Genomic DNA, 18267 nt, shown 5'->3' on the forward strand with positions numbered 1-18267 from the left:
ATTTATCCTACATTCGTGAGAGTCCACACATGAGATAACAATATCGTTCAAACCTCACGTGTGTATATCATGTATATGAGGTCGTGTCAAACTAGTCTGGCAGGAACCTGCTTTTTCACTGCTTATGATGTCAAAGTCACCCAGACAAACGTCATTATGGAAACACTTTTGCGCCTGCTGTTTTTGCTGGAATAGTTTTTAGAACTAACAGGTCACGCTACACTTTCTAAAGTGACGTTTCTGTGCTTTGACGTCAAAGATTGCACGAGACTTTGGAAGAGATCGAGGTTCCAAAGTAAGCGTCTTCGATTGCGGGACGTTTTGAGTAAAATACACGTAAGTACAGTATGTAGGATAAACAGAATACCACATGGCTTGCTGTGTCGTACCAGATTTACAAGCGTTGCTTTTTCAAATATTGAAAAGCCCGCTTTCGCTCGCAGATCAATGTTTAAAAAAGCAACTCGTGTAAATCTGGTTCGACACAGCAAGCCATGTAGTATTTTCTATTTATTAATGAAATCAGTTTATATGGTTAAAATGTCACAGTCAAGAAAAGAAATTTCACCTTGGTACACAGCTCGGGAGAACAACCCAATTACAAACGAATAAAACAAACAAAAAACAAAAACAAACCCCCCAAAAAACGAAAAAATAAATAATGTTTGTCAAAGACACAATGAATGAAAATCAAAATGATGAAACTTACCTATAAAACAACCATAACAAAAAGCAAAAAACAAAGACAGAACGAGATACAGAAAAAAAAATCAAAGAACGCAGAGCTCTACAGAAAGACAGACGCGAAGACAGATGCACACATGAACAGACATAACTGCACCGTCTCTATGTAATAATTATAGTGAAGGGAGGGTAGGGGGGCTAGAGGGTAAAATAAAGATATGATAGGAGTCACACTATGCTGACTGTTAGCAAATGATAACAGACATGTCGTGACATGTTTATTTATTTTTCATACATGCATGTTATCATTTTTAACAGTCAGCATATCAGAAATAACTGTTTTATTAACGTCTACATTTGACTAAGAGAAATTTCGAAGGGTAACACAGGCTGGCTTCTTGCTGTTGATCGAAGTAATGCCCATTCTGGACCGAAGACAGTAAATTATTGTTTAATATTACATGACAATATCATGCGAATAAAAAAGTCTTTGCTCTAACATTATATGATTATCTTCTTACGCGCCTGCAAATATTGCAACAGATCGACTGTTTCTCAAGTTTGAAACCCCTAAGAAACATTCTCCAAACGCCTGAGAAATATGAGATAATATCAAGTCTATATAAAACTGCATCAAGACGGACAGAGTGATTCAACTACGTTTCTTGAGATCTTGTCAGACTACACAGCTTTTCTTGCCCGTTGATAAAACATTGTTGAAACAGCCAAACGCAAGAGAAGTTGACCACATACATTATTGTCATTTCACATTGGCTCTATCTTGATCAAAAGACATCAGACATTTGGTTTAAATAAGATTTTATTCCGAGAGCATAGAGTTTCAACTAACAATGTGTTTCTAGTTTTATCCTGCTTTTAAGACACCAATATAAGCCGCAGGCTTGTCAGTGTTTTCACAACTACGAAGGTATACATTTCGTAAATACAGTATTAACAAAAGAATCAAACACTGTTTAAGATACAACAACCATTAATCTTGGAGTGGCTTGACCTCGACCTCGCCTTAAAGCATAACGGACCTAAGGCTATATCGTTAAACAATGTCACTCAGATTGTAATCGTAGATCTCCCTCCTGGCGTAATTTGCTGTTAGTTTGCACTTGAACTTTTACCCTCGACCCATACCTTACTAACCAACCCGCTCACTATCCAACCAACCAATTCACCTCGGTGCCGGCGCCCGAAGTGACGCAGGTGAAGTCGTTGAGGTAGAGCTTGGGACCGCCGTCCTCCTTTTTAGCCTGTCTGAAGGCGTCCTTGGTGATATTTGGGTCCTGCAGCCTCTCCTCGTAGTAGCTGCCGTGGAGGTGCTCGTTCTGGACGTCCCACTGGGCAGCTCTGAAACATCTTTCTTTCTTTATTTGGTGTTTAACGTCGTTTTCAACCACGAAGGTTATATCGCGACGACTCTGAAACATGAACGCGCTGAGGTGAGAAGTGGACAGCTAGGTGGGCATGCTTCGGCGTTAAACATAATGGATAAACATTGCTCAAATCTTTTCTGAAATCACATTGAATCTTTTATAATAATAATAATAATAACGGGCATTTATAAAGCGCCTTATCAGAAGTTCAAAGCGCGTGACAACAATACATGTATACAAAAATCATACAATCACTGTCAGATTCAAACAACACATCATGCACATCTCACATCCCCAGACTCTATAGGCCCTACTAAGGAACTATCCGTAATGTTGTTGGAACAAGTGAGTTTTCAAATTGGACTTAAAAGATGAAATGGATGGAGAGTGACGGAGAAGTTGAGCATCATCAGAAGAACGAAGGGTGCGAGAGGGAGACCAGTTCAGAAAGATATGCAGGTGCCGATTCAGAGATGATATTGTAGCAGAAGCAGGCAGCTTTATACCTAATACGTTCAGATACAGGAAGCCAGTGAAGTTCTTTCATGAGAGGAGTGCAGGGTTGTCGATGCTGTGCTCTGAAAATGAGACGTGCAGCAGAGTGTTGTACTTTTTGCAAGAGTTGGAGAGTGGAGTCAGGGCAGGCTATGAGAAGGGAGTTGCAGTAATCTAATCTGGACAGAATGAAGGATGTAACGAGAGTTTTAGTGGCATCAACAGTGAGAAATTTTCTTATGGAACCTATTCTTCTGATCTCAAAGTAACATGTCTGACAGACTTTTTTGATGTGTTGTTTCATTGAGAGGTGGGAGTCCATGATGAACCCAAGATTCCTAGCACTATCAGAGAGAGAAATGTCACTAGAACCTACTGTGATAGAGGCTGGAAGGGAAGTGGTCGAAGAGGAAGCTCCAGAGAAAAGAAGAAATTCAATCTTGTCATCATTTAACTTGAGCATATTGTTTGTCATCCATGATTTAATATCTGAAGTGCAGTTTTGGAGAGTGTGCGTCACCGCTTGGATTTCTGTAGGCTTGCATGCTTGTTGGAGTTGTGTGTCGTCTGCAAAGAGGTAGTGATTGACTGCGTGTTGCTTGATGACGGCAGAGAGAGGAGTGGTGTATAGTACAAATAAAACTGGGCCTAGAACTGATCCCTGGGGAACGCCGAAACAGAGAGGAGATGGAGGAGATGAGAGATTATTGACAGACACATACTGACTACGGCCCTGTAGATGAACTAAACCAGTGAAGAGCGGTAGAGTGAACGCCAAAAACAGATTCGAGACGAGAGAGCAGAACAGAGTGATCGATCGTATCGAACGCCGCTGAGTTATCCAAGAGAAGCAGAACTGATAGGTCATCATTATCCAGAGCAGAAAGAATGTCATTCACAACACGAAGCAAAACAGTCTCGGTGCTGTGGCCAGCCCTATACGCTGACTGAAGAGGGTTGCAGAGGTTGTTGGTTTCAAGGTGGGAGAGAAGCTGACTAAGCACTACTTTTTCCAGAATTTTAGAAATGAATGGCAAGTTGGAAACAGGCCTATAGTTTTTCAACTGATTTTTATCCAGAGATGGTTTCTTGATCAAAGGTTTAACTACTGCAGTTTTCAAGTCCATTGGCACAGTGCCAGAAGTGAGAGAAGAGTTGATTATGTTGGTTATGATGGGAAGAAAAAGGTCAAGGTTTTCATAAAACAAGTTGGTGGGGATGGGGTCTAGCTCACAAGACTTTGGCACTGTGTTCTTCAAGATCTTCAAAACAAACTGCTCAGATACAGGAGTGAAGCTATCCAATAAAGAACCAGAGAATTTCTTTCATATAACACGTCTAAAATGTTTTCTTTCCATCTTATGTTGATCCAATAGGGTTTTTTAATCAAGATTCGCCTCACTGATTTTGCTTTAAAAACAGTAACCGTTATGTTCGGGGTTAAAAATTCCAACCGTCTTACAATTGTGTTGAAGAGAAAGACCCCTGAACAATCCTCTGCATGCACTCCTAACTTACAAGCTACCACCATGCTGAACGGAAACCGCCACTCAGGATAAAAAGAGGTGTATAGTTTACCCTGATGGAACTTTACTGTGTCAGGAAGAGCTATCAACGACAGATCTTAGACCGGCACGGTTGGCCTGGTGGTAAGGCGTCCGCCCCGTGATCGGGAGGTCGTGGGTTCGAACCCCTGCCGGGTCATAGCCTACCTAAGACTTTAAAATTGGCAATCTAGTGGCTGCTCCGCCTGGCGTCTGGCATTATGGGGTTAGTGCTAGGACTGGTTGGTCCGGTGTCAGAATAATGTGACTGGGTGAGACATGAAGCCTGTGCTGCGACTTCTGTCTTGTGTGTGGCGCACGAGTGCAGCTCACAGCCTTCGTTTTGCGTTTTTGTTGCAGCTGAGTGCGTTTACAGTTCAAAAATCCTCCTATGGTAGTAAAACAAACCCAAAACAACCCAACGACGACATCTGTGAAGCCGACAGTTTCTTGTTCACGCGAGTGCATAAATTAACCTATTTATTACGTGGTGTTTGGTCGGAGTTCGATTCAACTGAGTGATTCCGGCCTCCATTGTGTTTTACACAAACTCATGATGACGTCTGACATAGTTTGCTAGTGACGTGTCTTTTTGTGCATGATGTGGTGATCTACCTGATCTAAATTTAGATCCAAAAATAGGTCAAGACCAGCCGGGTCCGAGTACGAAATTAATTCGTAAACAAATCGCAGTTCTTGACTCTTTGGGTGCAAGTCAATGAAACTTGGTAGTTCTTCTAACGGATAGCTGCCTGAGGTATGACTAAAAGCCCCAGGGGATCCGTGCACTTGGAGTTTGGTCGGCTGGGCGTTAAGCAAACAACGACGAGAGGAGATGAGAAGGAGGACGGAGAATAGAGAGTAGCGAGAGAGAGAGAGAGAGAGAGAGAGAGAGAGAGAGAGAGAGAGAGAGAGAGAGAGAGAGAGAGAGAGAGAGAGAGAGAGAGAGAGAGAGAGAGAGAGAGAGAGAGAGAGAGAGAACAAGAACAAGAACAAGAACAAGAACAATTCTTTATTTAACGAGAGTAATAGACTAAGCAGTGATCTGCTTTTTTACATCTGGCCCTCGCCCTAAAGAGGGACTAGTCTAAAATTGCTAAAGAATAGGCAAGTAAAGAAAACTACTTCTACATGATTATAATAAAATAAAAGTAAGAACATATAATCAATTTACATACAATACATTGCACGCACGCACAGACAGACAAAGTTTAGCATCGCATAGGCTACTCTTACGTGAGCCAAAAATTAATACTAACTTTAAAAGAAATAATGAGTGGCTGCTGACACCAGTTGATCATGTTTCAAAATCAAGGATAAGCCCTAAATTGTTCATAAAATAGCTAAAACTCTTCAGCTTCTGGGGGGCCCCCCAGACCCCCCAACCGGGCCTTGCCCATGTACCCCACAAGGGGTCTACCCCTGGACCCCAGGTTGTAACCCCTCCCCCCCCCCTCTGGCTTAACTGCTCCGACCCTGATGGTACATGTGATTCTGTATTTTTCTGCGGTTGATGTGGTTTCTTTTTTCCTCTGTTATTTTTTTCCTCCTGAGTTGATCGTTATCATTAAAACAAGACCCTCAGAGAGTACCTCCGTTGCTCCTTAAAATGGACTGTGAATAGTGTGTTGGCTGTGTTGACCGTAATAATTATTTTAAGAACCAGGCTGTTGCAGTCAGTTGACATGTTTCGCATATTGTAGGGTTACCAGGCTGCATAGGTAAAGTGGCTTGTATAACCTGACTATTCTGTTTCAAAACACTGTTTATATTTGTGTAGGTTGTAGTCATCATAACTCATCGAATTTTGCCATTTGTTTCAGAAAGGAGGTTAACCTACAACAAGATCGACGCTATGTCAGATATGCCTCAGCCACACAAATGTGTGTGTGAGGATTGCACAAGATCTCCTTCAAGGACAACTGCACCAACAACAAATACACAGTCATTTTATCTGTTTGCCTTCTTTTGAAAATTATACATGGAGTTGATATGATGCGTTAGTTTTAACTCTGTGTGCGTGCGCGTGTGTGTGTGTGTGTGTGACGGAGTGAGTGAGTTTGTGTTAGGCCAAAAAAAAAAAAGGTGTGGTTACGGTAACATAGCCCCAAAAAAATAGGGTAGGAAGGTAGGCACTCACTTTTTTTTTTTAAACTTTTTTTTCTAATGTGTTCAAATTAAACCTACTTGACAGAGAAATTAGTGTGCGACTCGGGCGCTTTCGCTTTTATTGCGTTTTCTGCACTCGTTTACTTGTTTTTGTGGTGTGTTTTTTGACAAATGTAATAAAAAGTTATAGGGTCGGCCCCAAAAAATAGGGTAGGTCGGGTTACCGTAACCACACCTATTTTTTTTTTAGGCCTTACTGTTTGTTGATTTCTTACGGGAGCCTTGAAGGCTTCGCCTCTTGTTTTAAAGAATAATACATTGTTAAAAAGCATCGGTTGTTGGTTTTAACAACCATTCTGGCGACAACAGATGTTTATTTAGACTTCATGAGATAAGACGTATATCTGGTCTTAAAAACGTTTGTGCTGCTAGTTTGCCGTAGGATTGTCGGAAGAGTGTTACAGAGACTGCTACCTGAATAGACTAAACTAGATTTGAATAGGTCAGTCCCAGGCAGAGGCATGTTCAGTCTCATCAATTGGCGTGAAGTTTTTAACGTGAATTTGGAAAATATGGTTTGAGGTACACATCCATGAATAATTTTATGCATAAGGGTACCTTTATTGTAACTTAGCCTTGCCTTCAGAGGAAGAATGCCTAAGTTCATGTAATCTAACTCAGATATGGTTGTTTTCTTTAATAAGACTACTTTAAGCGCTCGTTTATGTAATCTAATTTGTGGTTTGAATGAATTTTCACTTGCCGAGTCCCACAAGGTAGACGCGTAATCAATAACAGACTGAATATGAGCATTACAGAATAATTTCCTGGCTTCCAAATTCAGAGAGAGAGAGAGAGAGAGAGAGAGAGAGAGAGAGAGAGAGAGAGAGAGAGAGAGAGAGAGAGAGTGACAGAGATAGAGAGAGTGACAGAGAGAGAGAGTGACAGAGAGATGGATGGATGGATGTATGGTTTATTCATTAAGAACTTTCATGATGCAGACAATAGCATACACGTGTCAGACGACGAGGATATGGACACAAGACACTCACAAGACGAATGCATCAACGCATTTGGGAAAATTCTGATTGACTTCTGTCCGACTTTTATGTATGCTATTGTCTGCATAATGAAAGTTCAGGTTCCAGCTCCCTATTCGAGCATTGAGATCCCCTGCTACCATGAGGTAAGAGGTGTCCCCACTTCGTTGGATGTCAGAAGGAACTCCTTTAGATGGTGAATACTGCAATTTGTGTCTGATTTTTTTTATAATACGGGCTCTGGTAGGGAGGCACATACATAACTACAAAGATCAAGTCTTCGTCAATGCCCACACAAGCTTTGACTATTTTTAGGCAAGTCATATCTATCTATCTATATATCTATATTATATATATTATATCTATATCTATATACGGCTTGTGTGTGTGTGTGTGTCTGTCTGTCTGTCTGTCTGTCCGTCTGTCTGTGTGTGTGTTCGCGATGCACGGCCAAAGTTCTCGATGGATCTGCTTCAAATTTGGTGGGCATATTCATGTAGACCCCGGACACAATCTGGTCGATGAAAATTTTGAACACGTGCTCTAAGCGCGGCGCCGTGAACCGATTTTGGTTTTTCTGTTCATTCATTCAGATCTATTCCCAGTAACTCTTCCTTATCTTCTCCAGTGTTTTGCGCGTTTATCTCCCTTTCTTCGTGTGGCGTCAATCCCGTACGGTATTTGCAAGAATACTGAATGAGAAAGTTTGATCTTCCGATCACAGCTACGGTATCATCCTCAACTCAGGTCAAAATGAGTACGGCTCATTCTCTAAGATAACTGGCGATAGCCGTTGAGCGATGACTGATCAGAATGCTACGGTATGACAAGCAGCTTCAGATATTCCCGTTACTATTTTTAGAAGGTCACTGTCCACAACGCTTTCACCCGTTGTCCTCACTGTGAAAGTGCAAAGGTCGAATCTATTTATAGCCACGCGAAAAATCCACTGTCATCTATCTCTATACGGCTTCTGTGTGTGTGTGTGAGTGTGTGTGTGTGTGTATTTGTGTGTGTGTGTGTGTGGTGTGGTGTGTGTGTGTGTGTGTGTGTGTGTTTGCGTTGCGGTGAACCGCGGTGAATAAATACTCTGTTTCGCGATACGAATTACGAAAATAAACACTTTTTTGTTCGGCTCTACTTCTTCACTTCTTTCACTTCCGCCACACAAAAGCAACGCTTTTTTGCACAGCACTTTTCTGCACATGTAGTACATCTAAGTATTGCAATTCGTGTACAAAATCCCTCCCATCTTCAAAATATTGCCACTAATATATACTACCCCTCCCATCGTAAATATTCTGCATCAAATTTGGTGGGCATATTCAGGTGGACCCCGGGCACAAACTGGTGGATGACAATTTTCAACACGTGTCCCCTCTAAGCTGGCGAACTGCCACGCTGCATACTCTGTCTCGCGATTCACCCGGCGAAGCCGGGTATTCCTCTAGTTAGCATATAATACATTCCATGCTCTTTGTGGAAGATAACTGGCTGCTGTGTACCAGTACTGCTACACCTCCAGATCGTCTACCTCGCCTTGAGAGTTTTGAGAGAGAGAGAGAGATAGAGATAGAGAGAGAGAGACAGACAGAGAGACAGACACAGACATGCACAGACAGACAGACAGACAGACCAACAGACAGAGCGATAGACAGACCGACTGACAGACAGGCAGAAAAAAGAGAGCCAGCCGGCCAAACCGAGACAGAGTTACTGCTTTATATGTTAGTTGAGGCTGGAGAGGAGAAGATGAGTAAGAACATGCACGTCGTGACACCGGATGAAAGACAAGCAGAATGAATAAGGCAAACTCTCCGCAAGACAAGCAGTAGGTCAGATGCAAGATGGAGGACAACATACCGTCCCCCTTTGGTGAGATTCATCATGTAGGCGATGTGCTTGGAAATCTCTGGCTTCATCTCAGAATCATTTAGAGCAAGCACCCACGGCGGAATGTTCTTCTCTATGTCCCACAGGATGCTGTGAGCTCGCACCGTCTTTCTGCACGTGCATAGCGTAGCACTAAGACTTTATGTGCTGTACTGGTAATACAAGTTGGACGAGACTTATCTTAAAGGTGCATTCCTCGTCAAGCGTGTTCATCATTCGTGATCTGTTCAGACTTTTAAACAACGTGCGACACAGAGTTTTTGTGTTGTACCTGTAATACAAGTTGGACAAGGCTTAAATCAAGAAAGGTTAAACAATTGGAACGTTCAATCCAGGACAAAACCGAACATTCACAAAATCGTAAACCTATCGGATACACAAGAGACACAAATAAATGATGCTGCGACTGATGTTAGAATGTGACTGGGATGACTCCAAGATGGTGGAAGCAATGGTCATCCCAGCCACATTCTAAAATAAGTCACAGCATCATTTATTTTCGTCTGTTCCGTCTCTTAATTCTTTTTTCCACTTTAAAGGGCAATAGGTCGAGGTTCTTGTGAATTTTTGTTTTCGTACTGAAGTAGGGCAGAGATGACACGGACATTAACTTTTGTTTCTCTGTCAAGCTTTTCGAGTTTTCGTTTTTCAAGGTTCTTCGTAAAACATCCTCAGAAAACATGTTTTTGGTCCTTAAAAATGACACCATTTTGAAAACTGTTGACGCTGTTTTCTCAGAATTGTTTTCTTAACATTTGACACCGGGTGTCCAATGTTCATAAGACATTTTGAAATGATCGCTTTATTGCAAGAAAGAGATTGACGACGATAAATATACTTTGCACAATGATTATATGATGTTCAATTCAGCTACAAATGCTGAAAACCCAAAATACACTTTTGGACACAAATTTCGTGCCATTTCGTAATTTAACCTTTCTTGAGTTTTTTTGCTCTTTGCATAAACATAGTTCAAGCGAGAATTGCAAAAGGTGTTTGGTTTAAAATAAGTAAAATCCTATCCACACAAAAAAACAACGCAGTCCTGGTTCACCAATCGCGGTTTCTTGGTAGCTGCGAAGGGTCATTTAAGGCAAAATTGCGTTCTTTATATTTAGATTCTATGTATACGGTAGATGAAGAAAATCGGGACCATACCCGTTGGCCAGCAGAACGTCCGTGGCGTTTATTGCCCTTGAGAAATCGGGATCATACTGCAACACAGAACAACATGATTGTTTCACCAAGACAAGTAAAACCATAGGTTAACCGAAACACTAGTAGTCCGAGAAAGCGCTGGCGCGCTGGCTTAAGACGGGTCACGCTCGTCTCCGCGAAGCATGCGAACCTAGTACCTAACTATTAAATCTATTTTCTTTAATTGTCATGTGAACACATTTTTGAAGTAAACATAACATATCCATTTTTGGATTTAGAATGAGATAAGAAATACAATAGCATTTTTAAAATTCGATTTTAATGATAACTTCAATGAGCAAACGTTTTGACTAATTTTTCAGCGTCCGAACTGAAGTGCAATTCCATCGTGCGGACTGAGTTTATAACATGGTTTGACCAAAATTTCAATCCATTTGGTTGAAAAACGTGAGCGTGACAGGGCCGCCTCAACTTTCAATTAAAGCCGGATATAACATCACCTATACCTATATTGAAAAAATGGAGAGAAATAGGTCTGGGGACATCATTTGAGGAACTTGTGTGTGAAGTTTCATGACGATCTGCGATAGTTTTCTGGGAATCGCTCAACTCACACACATGCACACAAACACACACACACATACACCACAACCCTCGCCTTGATTCCTGGTCTATGTCAAAACATTAAGTCAAAACATTGACTTCATGTAAATTCACAAAAATTGAAAATATGTTTTTCTTGGATGTCTGTATCCTTATCTAACTGGAGTATAAATGATAAAAATAAAGAGAATACAATCTAGGTTCCATCAATAACAGGACTTTCTGAGAATGCATGTCACAAAATGGTACCCAGCTCCATAGAAAGACCTTTACAATAATAAGAAGAACTTCATTTAGTTTGTTTGCGTTGCTGCTATTGACTTTGAAACTGACACGCCGGCGGAAACGCCGGTAACGTGTGCGCAGAGAACAGCAAGCATGGGGAATCTCCTATTCTAAAAATAACCAACACTGGTAGCTGACGACCTTCTGCCAGTATCCCATGAATACCAGGGGAACATAAATAATTACCGGGCTGGTAGTTAAACGACATTTTGACTTTGTCGGACACAATTTTACGGACTTTTCAAGAATGAGAGCCCAAGAGTCTGCCCACAAAAGTGAAGAATGGACAATGACACCATAAACATAAGACGCATGACATGACGTCAAAACTAATGACGTGGTGAGGAGAGATGAAACTCGATTTGAAATAATAAAAAAAAAAATTTTACAAGCCCGTTATTCAAGATATAGAATACAGACTTATAATTCTTACCAAGAAACATCTTAACTACTTTTCATTTTAACAAATTCCACAGAGCATTATCAACTCAACCCCACCCCCTGCCCTCCTCTCCTTATTTTTTGTTTCTTTCTTTCCTCTTTTTGAAAGCGGACAAACACTCAAGTCCTTAATGGCTCAAAACCGTAGGACTTTTAATATTAATTTTAACGGAGAGATGAAGCAAAGTTTTGCCAACCCAGACGGGCAGGGGTCTGCGATGGCTTATAGGATATCTACTGTTAATCGCTGTTTTTAACGACTCCTTTCAGGTTTGGTTTTCCAAAAAATACACTATGACACGACTTAAGTGGCAAAGAACATGCCCTGAAATTTCCACCTCAGTCGGTGGAGCCATTTTGGAGCCTTTAGTCATCATACCACAGACAGACAGACAGACAGAAACGAGCATTATATATATTATAAGCTACAAACATAATGGGTTCCCTATCAAGCTTACTGGTGCTGTCCCTTCTGCGCCGAGCGGCTGCATTTCAGGGCTCTCACATATTTTGTACTGTGCGCCTTGAGTCGCCTTGTGGTGAGATATGTGCGCGATATAAATTCTCGTATTATTATTATTATTACTTTGAGACCATGTCTTGAACACACACACACACACACACACACACACACACACACACACACACACACACACACACACACACACACACACATATATATATACATACACACACAAATTGTGTCGCTACGCCCTCAATGCTCCGCTTCCCTCTCTCCCTTCATGAGAGTGGATTGAGGATGTTGAGGATGAAAGTCGCGCAATTCAATGCTTCTTATTCGAGCCTAGTTCCGCAAAGGTCTTACTTGCTGCTGTTGTCTGATACCAAGAGCACTTATTTCCATCCTTTTCTTAGACCCCTTCGTCAACACTCCTAAAATATAAACACTTCTTACCCTCTCGCCTTTGCTGAACTTCCACTTGTAGGCCTGCACGGTGGCCCAGTTGAACCAGCTGTTGTAAATACGCTCGTACTTCGTCTTGGGGGTCTGTCCCAGCTCGTACTCCTCTATCTTGGCTCCGAATGCAAACTTGTGTTTCTTCAGAGAAACCTGTCATGGAGAAAGTAACAAATAACACATCAATATAAATGTCCATTCTGTACAACCCAAATAGATTTGTATCTAACTGTTTTTCCCCACTGTAGGAAGATGAACCGATCGTGGAAGCACGTTGACAATCTGGTCTACATTCGATATAACACGCCAATTGTTTTAGATGTAACAGATGTGCTCATTTGTGTGCGAGACAAAGATGTTCTGACACAAGACATGTATAAGTACCTTAATCCTTTAATTTTAATTGGAAAAATGAGCATAAGTTAATGTAGATATGGAACCCCCATAGAAATGTTGTATATATTTCAAAGGCAACTGACACTTAGGGGCCTGTTATAACAAAAATTACAAATTACAAAAGTACAACCCATAGTCATTTTGATGGTTTGAATCTGATTTTGATTCGATGAGTAACGAGAGGTTATTGTAATAGTTACAAGGGCTGTTTGGCAGAATCAAGGTTGATTGAATACATGGATAAACTTGTATTAAAAGTAAAACAATAATCATGATTTTACACCACAAAAAAAACAAAAAAAGGGAAAATGACGACACAACGTGAGAGATTGGACAACCAAACGGAGATTTCTGTGGATGGTTCGCATAGTTTTCTTTTGTTTGACGGTAAAAAGAGAAGAGTTACATCACACACAAAAAATAAGTGGACATTTGTATTTAAAGATTTAAGAAGATATTAATTTTTTTATAATTGTTATTTTTTTGAAGACTTCGGATTAAATTGATTTAATAAAATTTCTTTTCTAAATCATAATTGTTTTAATTTTTTTCTCTGATTTGTTTAATTTTGATAGTAAAGTAATGACGGGCGAAGTGGCGCAGTGGAAAGACGTCGGCCTCCTTAATCGGAAGGTCGTGAGTTCGAATCCCGGCCGCGGCTGCCTGGTGGGTTAAGAGTGGAGAATTTTCCGATCTCCCAGGTCAACTTATGTGCGGACCTGCTAGTGCCTTATCCCCCTTCGTGTGTACACGCAAGCACAAGACCAAGTGCGCACGGAAAAGATCCTGTAATCCATGTCAGAGTTCGGTGGGTTATAGACACACGAAAATACCAAGCATGCATCCTCCTTTGCAAATTGGCAATTGATTCCAAGACATTATTTTGAGGTTCTTGGAAGCCAGCTGTGTTGCTTTAAATCAACTGCCAACCCGAAACAGTTTATTGGTCTGACCAGAGTTAAATCAAAATTTTGGCAACAAGTTTTAAAAATATGGATTGAGAACAGATATTTATTTCCTGTTCAAAAAGAAAGTATTTTTGATCAATGTTTGTGGAATAATGCAGATATTATTTTTAGAAAGAATGTGTTGTGTTTTGATAAATGGATTGAAGCCGGTGTGAATTGTGTACATAATGTATGGATAGACGAAAATATTGTGTCTTTTGAACATATTTGTGCCATTGTCGGATATAGTGCCACAAGGCTGTTTGAGTACAACGCTTTGCACACGGCCCTCTGTGCGCGAGCACTGCGAGACAACACAGTTAAAGAAGACGCGGGTGACGAGCCTCCTGCGACCTGTTTTCAGGGTTAATAACCCATAACCGAAGAAATTTCGTGCGATATTAACGCAATCCAAAGCCAGTGAACCCTGCTCTGTAAAATTTTGGTCCCACAAATATAACATTTGCATTGACGAAAAGTATTGGGTCCTGGCAAGTGCATGGACAAGCGAAGAAAGATTAAAGTTACTCCAATGGAAAATTTTACATAATATTTATCCCACAAATATTTTATTGCATAAAATGAAGTTAAAAGAAAATAGTTTATGTAGTCTTTGTAATGAAATGGATTATATTGAACACTTCTTTTGGAAATGTAGCATAATGAAATTGTTTTGGGAAAATGTTAGAAGATGTATATTTGTTAATACGGGAGAAAATATTATATTAACAGAAAAAGATGTATTGTTTGGTTATTCTCCAGAAGTGCAAACCCCCAATAAACAAAATTATTAATCATATTTTGCACATTTCAAAAATGTGTATCAGTAAGTATAGATATGGTAGGCCTATTAATATAAATGTGATGTTACTATTGTTAGGATATGAATTAGCGTTGAGATATTTCAGTATTGTGTAAATGTTGAAGGATGAGTGATGATACGTTGTAGACGGATGCTTGAATTTTTTTTATTAAAAGCCCCACAATGATGTGCTTGGCAAATTTAAAAAAAAAAAAAAATGTTGAAGTTCCACCAATGGGGATGGAGTGCCGTGACCCTGGTTAAGGTCAGCCCTTGTTTCTGCGGTGAATCAAAATTGCTACACACATTTTTTCTTATTCAATTCTGATTTGTCTTCTTCATCACTGTTCCACCATTTTTGGTGACTGGATGGCAATGTTTGTTGAAGCGATAACTCGTGGTCACGCTGTTTGGGAACAGTTGTGTGTCCTGACTGATATTATATAATAACAAAGTTTTCTGTGAAGCAAATTGTATGATATATATAGCGAAACATTGTTTCTTTTATGTGATGTTTTGTACAACATTTTGGTGAAGAAAATTGTATGATATAGCGAAACACTGTATCTATTAAAAAAAAAAAAAGTATGCATCCTCCGAAAGCGGCGTATGGCTGCCTAAATGGCGGGGTAAAAACGGTCATACACGTAAACCCCCACTCGTGCAAAAAAACACGAGTGTACGAGGGAGTTTCAGCCCATGAACGCAGAAGAAGAAGATAGTAAAGTAATAAAAAAGAAAAACTGAATAAATACAATGAAATAATATAAAATATACAAGAAGAAAAAATAGAACAGGGAAGAAAAGCAAGGATTACGTATGTTAAAGAATATAAATGTAAAATTTAGAAGTGTTTATGTTTGTGAAAAGAATTGATTATAAGTATAAGGTTCTATTTGTCTCATTATCTATTTTTCTAATTATACTTTGTCTTATTAAAGTTTGATATTTCCCTATGCGAGTCCTCATATCTCAGAAAAAAGCTGATTCCCACAGAAGAACAAAATAATACAAAACAAAATTAAATAACACACCGTCAAATCAGTAATGGGTTCTGGCAAGACCCTCGCCGAGGCCGCTAAATCTTCAGGGTCACATTTACACTTTACAACTCATTCATCGCCTTTGTGTTTTTGTTTTTTAATTTTAAGTGGGATATTGATGAGTGGTCATAAATTACTTTTTGTGTAACTCAGAAGCACTGGGATGATGTGCCTTGTGACCTGTATATATACATAATCTGGGCTTCGCAGGACAATGTCTTTTCTATTTTTGGCTAGCAGACAACACACACAAGTAAATTGCATGACATCTGCTTCAAACCATGGATCTCACCACCCAATTGGTTTTTTTTATATTGACAGTACATCTCTGATGCAAGATCCCAAAGAGGAATTGTTTAATTTATGGAACGTTAAAACATTGCCCAACCGAACCATTGCTTTGTTTTATTCTTGAGTTTGCAACGTTAGTAATCTTTTTTGTGTGCAAAATTAAAGGTCCACGTGAAGTTGTCTCGTTTTCCGCTTTGAAAACATGCATGCGAGAAGTGACTGAATGAGTATGTATGGGTGAGAAGGAGACCCATACAGATGAGAGACAGACTGTCAGAAGATCAAACAGACGAACAAGATAGACAAGTGCATCTACCTCTACAGCTACTTTGCTGGCCGTCACTCCAGATGGTATGGTCACACTGCAACAAAGAAACAAGTCGCGTAAGGCGAAATTACTACATTTAGTCAAGCTGTGGAACTCACAGAATGAAACTGAACGCACTGTATTGTTTCACAATGACCGTAGTCCGTAGAAGGCAGTGAAATTGACGAGCCTGTTTAGCGCGGTAGCGGTTGCGCTGTGCTGCATAGCACGCTTTTCTGTACCTCTCTTCGTTAATTTTCAGAGCTTGTTTTTAATCCGAATATGACATATTTATATGTTTTTGGAATCAGAAAATGATGAATAATAAGATGAACGTAATTTTAGATCGTTTTATAAAAAAATAATTTTAATTACAATTTTTCAGATTTTAAATGACCAAAGTGATTAATTAATTTGTATGCCTCCATGCTGAAATGCAATACCAAAGTCCGCCCTTCGTCGAAGATTGCTTGGCCAAAATTTCAATCAATTTTATTAACAAATGAGGGTGTGACAGTGCCGCCTCAACTTTTACAAAAAGCCGGATATGACGTCATCAAAAACATTTATCGAAAAAATGAAAAAACGTCTTGGGATATCATACCCAGGAACTCTCTTGTCAAATTTCATAAAGATCGGTCCAGTAGTTTACTCTGAATCGCTCTACACACACACACACACACACACACACACACACACACACACACACACACACACACACACACACACACACACACACACACACACACACACCAGGGCCGGACTAGGCTAAGAGGAGGGGGGGGTTGCCAGTGAAGCTGATGGGTAGGTCATATTCTGAGATAGCAAAATGGTCGCTCCTTGCATGAAACGGCATAAAATAAACAATAATAAAAAATGTTTTAAATAAGTGAGGTACATGTTTAGGCTAGGGGGGAGGGGGGGTGGGTTGCGCAACCCCCATAACCCCCCCGATAGTCCGGTCCTGCACACACACACACACACACACACACACACATACACCACGACCCTCGTCTCGATTCCCCCTCTATGTTAAAACATTTAGTCAAATGTAAAAACCATAAGATCGACCGGTATACAGGACATACGGTATAACTTTGCACACACAAAACTCTAATCAGTTTTAAAAACAAATCTCAAGGAAGACTCACGCTTGTTTTGAAGATTAGTATTCTAACTCTCACTCTCTTTCTCTCTGTTTTTCACTCTCTCAGTCTTTCTTTCTCTCTCTCTCAGACTCTTTCTCTTTCTAGGTTCTTCTTTGCTGCTGGTCGCAAAAAAAGGGAATCGGAGGTAACAATTAACAATAAACAAGAAGGGCAAAGCCCATACGACTCACATGCTTTACACATTTTTCCTACCAAAATACATGTGACCTTGACCCAAGGTCAAGGTCATCCAAGGTCATGCAACACAAAGCTGTTAATTCAAGACATAGGAAGTACAATGGTGCTTATTGGCTCTTTCTACCATGAGATATGGTCACTTTTAGTGGTTCACTACCTTATTTTGGTCACATTTCATAAGGGTCAAAGTGACCTTGACCTTGATCATATGTGACCGAATGTGTCTCATGATGAAAGCATAACATGTGCCCCACATAATTTTTAAGTTTGAAACAGTTATCTTCCATAGTTCAGGGTCAAGGTCACTTCAAAATATGTATACAATCCAACTTTGAAGAGCTCCTGTGACCTTGACCTTGAAGCAAGGTAAACCAAACTGGTATCAAAAGATGGGGCTTACTTTGCCCTATATATCATATATAGGTGAGGTATTGAATCTCAAAAACTTCAGAGAAAATGGGAAAAATATGAAAAATAGCTGTTTTTTAGGCAACATTTATGGCCCCTGCGACCTTGACCTTAAAGCAAGGTCAAGATGCTATGTATGTTTTTTGGGGCCTTGTCATCATACACCATCTT

General features: G+C 40.1%; 1 protein-coding gene across 2 annotated transcripts in view; it reads right to left on the minus strand.

Moving 5' to 3' along the window:
* LOC138983624 (uncharacterized) overlaps positions 1-18267 on the minus strand; it is a 63237-nt gene that overhangs the window by 18051 nt on the left and 26919 nt on the right. For both annotated transcript variants that reach the window (XM_070356907.1, XM_070356914.1), the window contains exons 6-10: positions 16352-16397; positions 12554-12709; positions 10309-10364; positions 9121-9261; positions 1872-2043 (exon numbers count right to left, since the gene is read on the minus strand). In XM_070356907.1, coding sequence (XP_070213008.1) covers positions 1872-2043; positions 9121-9261; positions 10309-10364; positions 12554-12709; positions 16352-16397 — 571 coding nt within the window. The remainder of the gene's footprint in view (positions 1-1871; positions 2044-9120; positions 9262-10308; positions 10365-12553; positions 12710-16351; positions 16398-18267) is intronic.

The sequence above is a fragment of the Littorina saxatilis genome, linkage group LG1 (genome assembly GCF_037325665.1).
Source record: "Littorina saxatilis isolate snail1 linkage group LG1, US_GU_Lsax_2.0, whole genome shotgun sequence".
NCBI lineage: Eukaryota > Metazoa > Mollusca > Gastropoda > Littorinimorpha > Littorinidae > Littorina > Littorina saxatilis.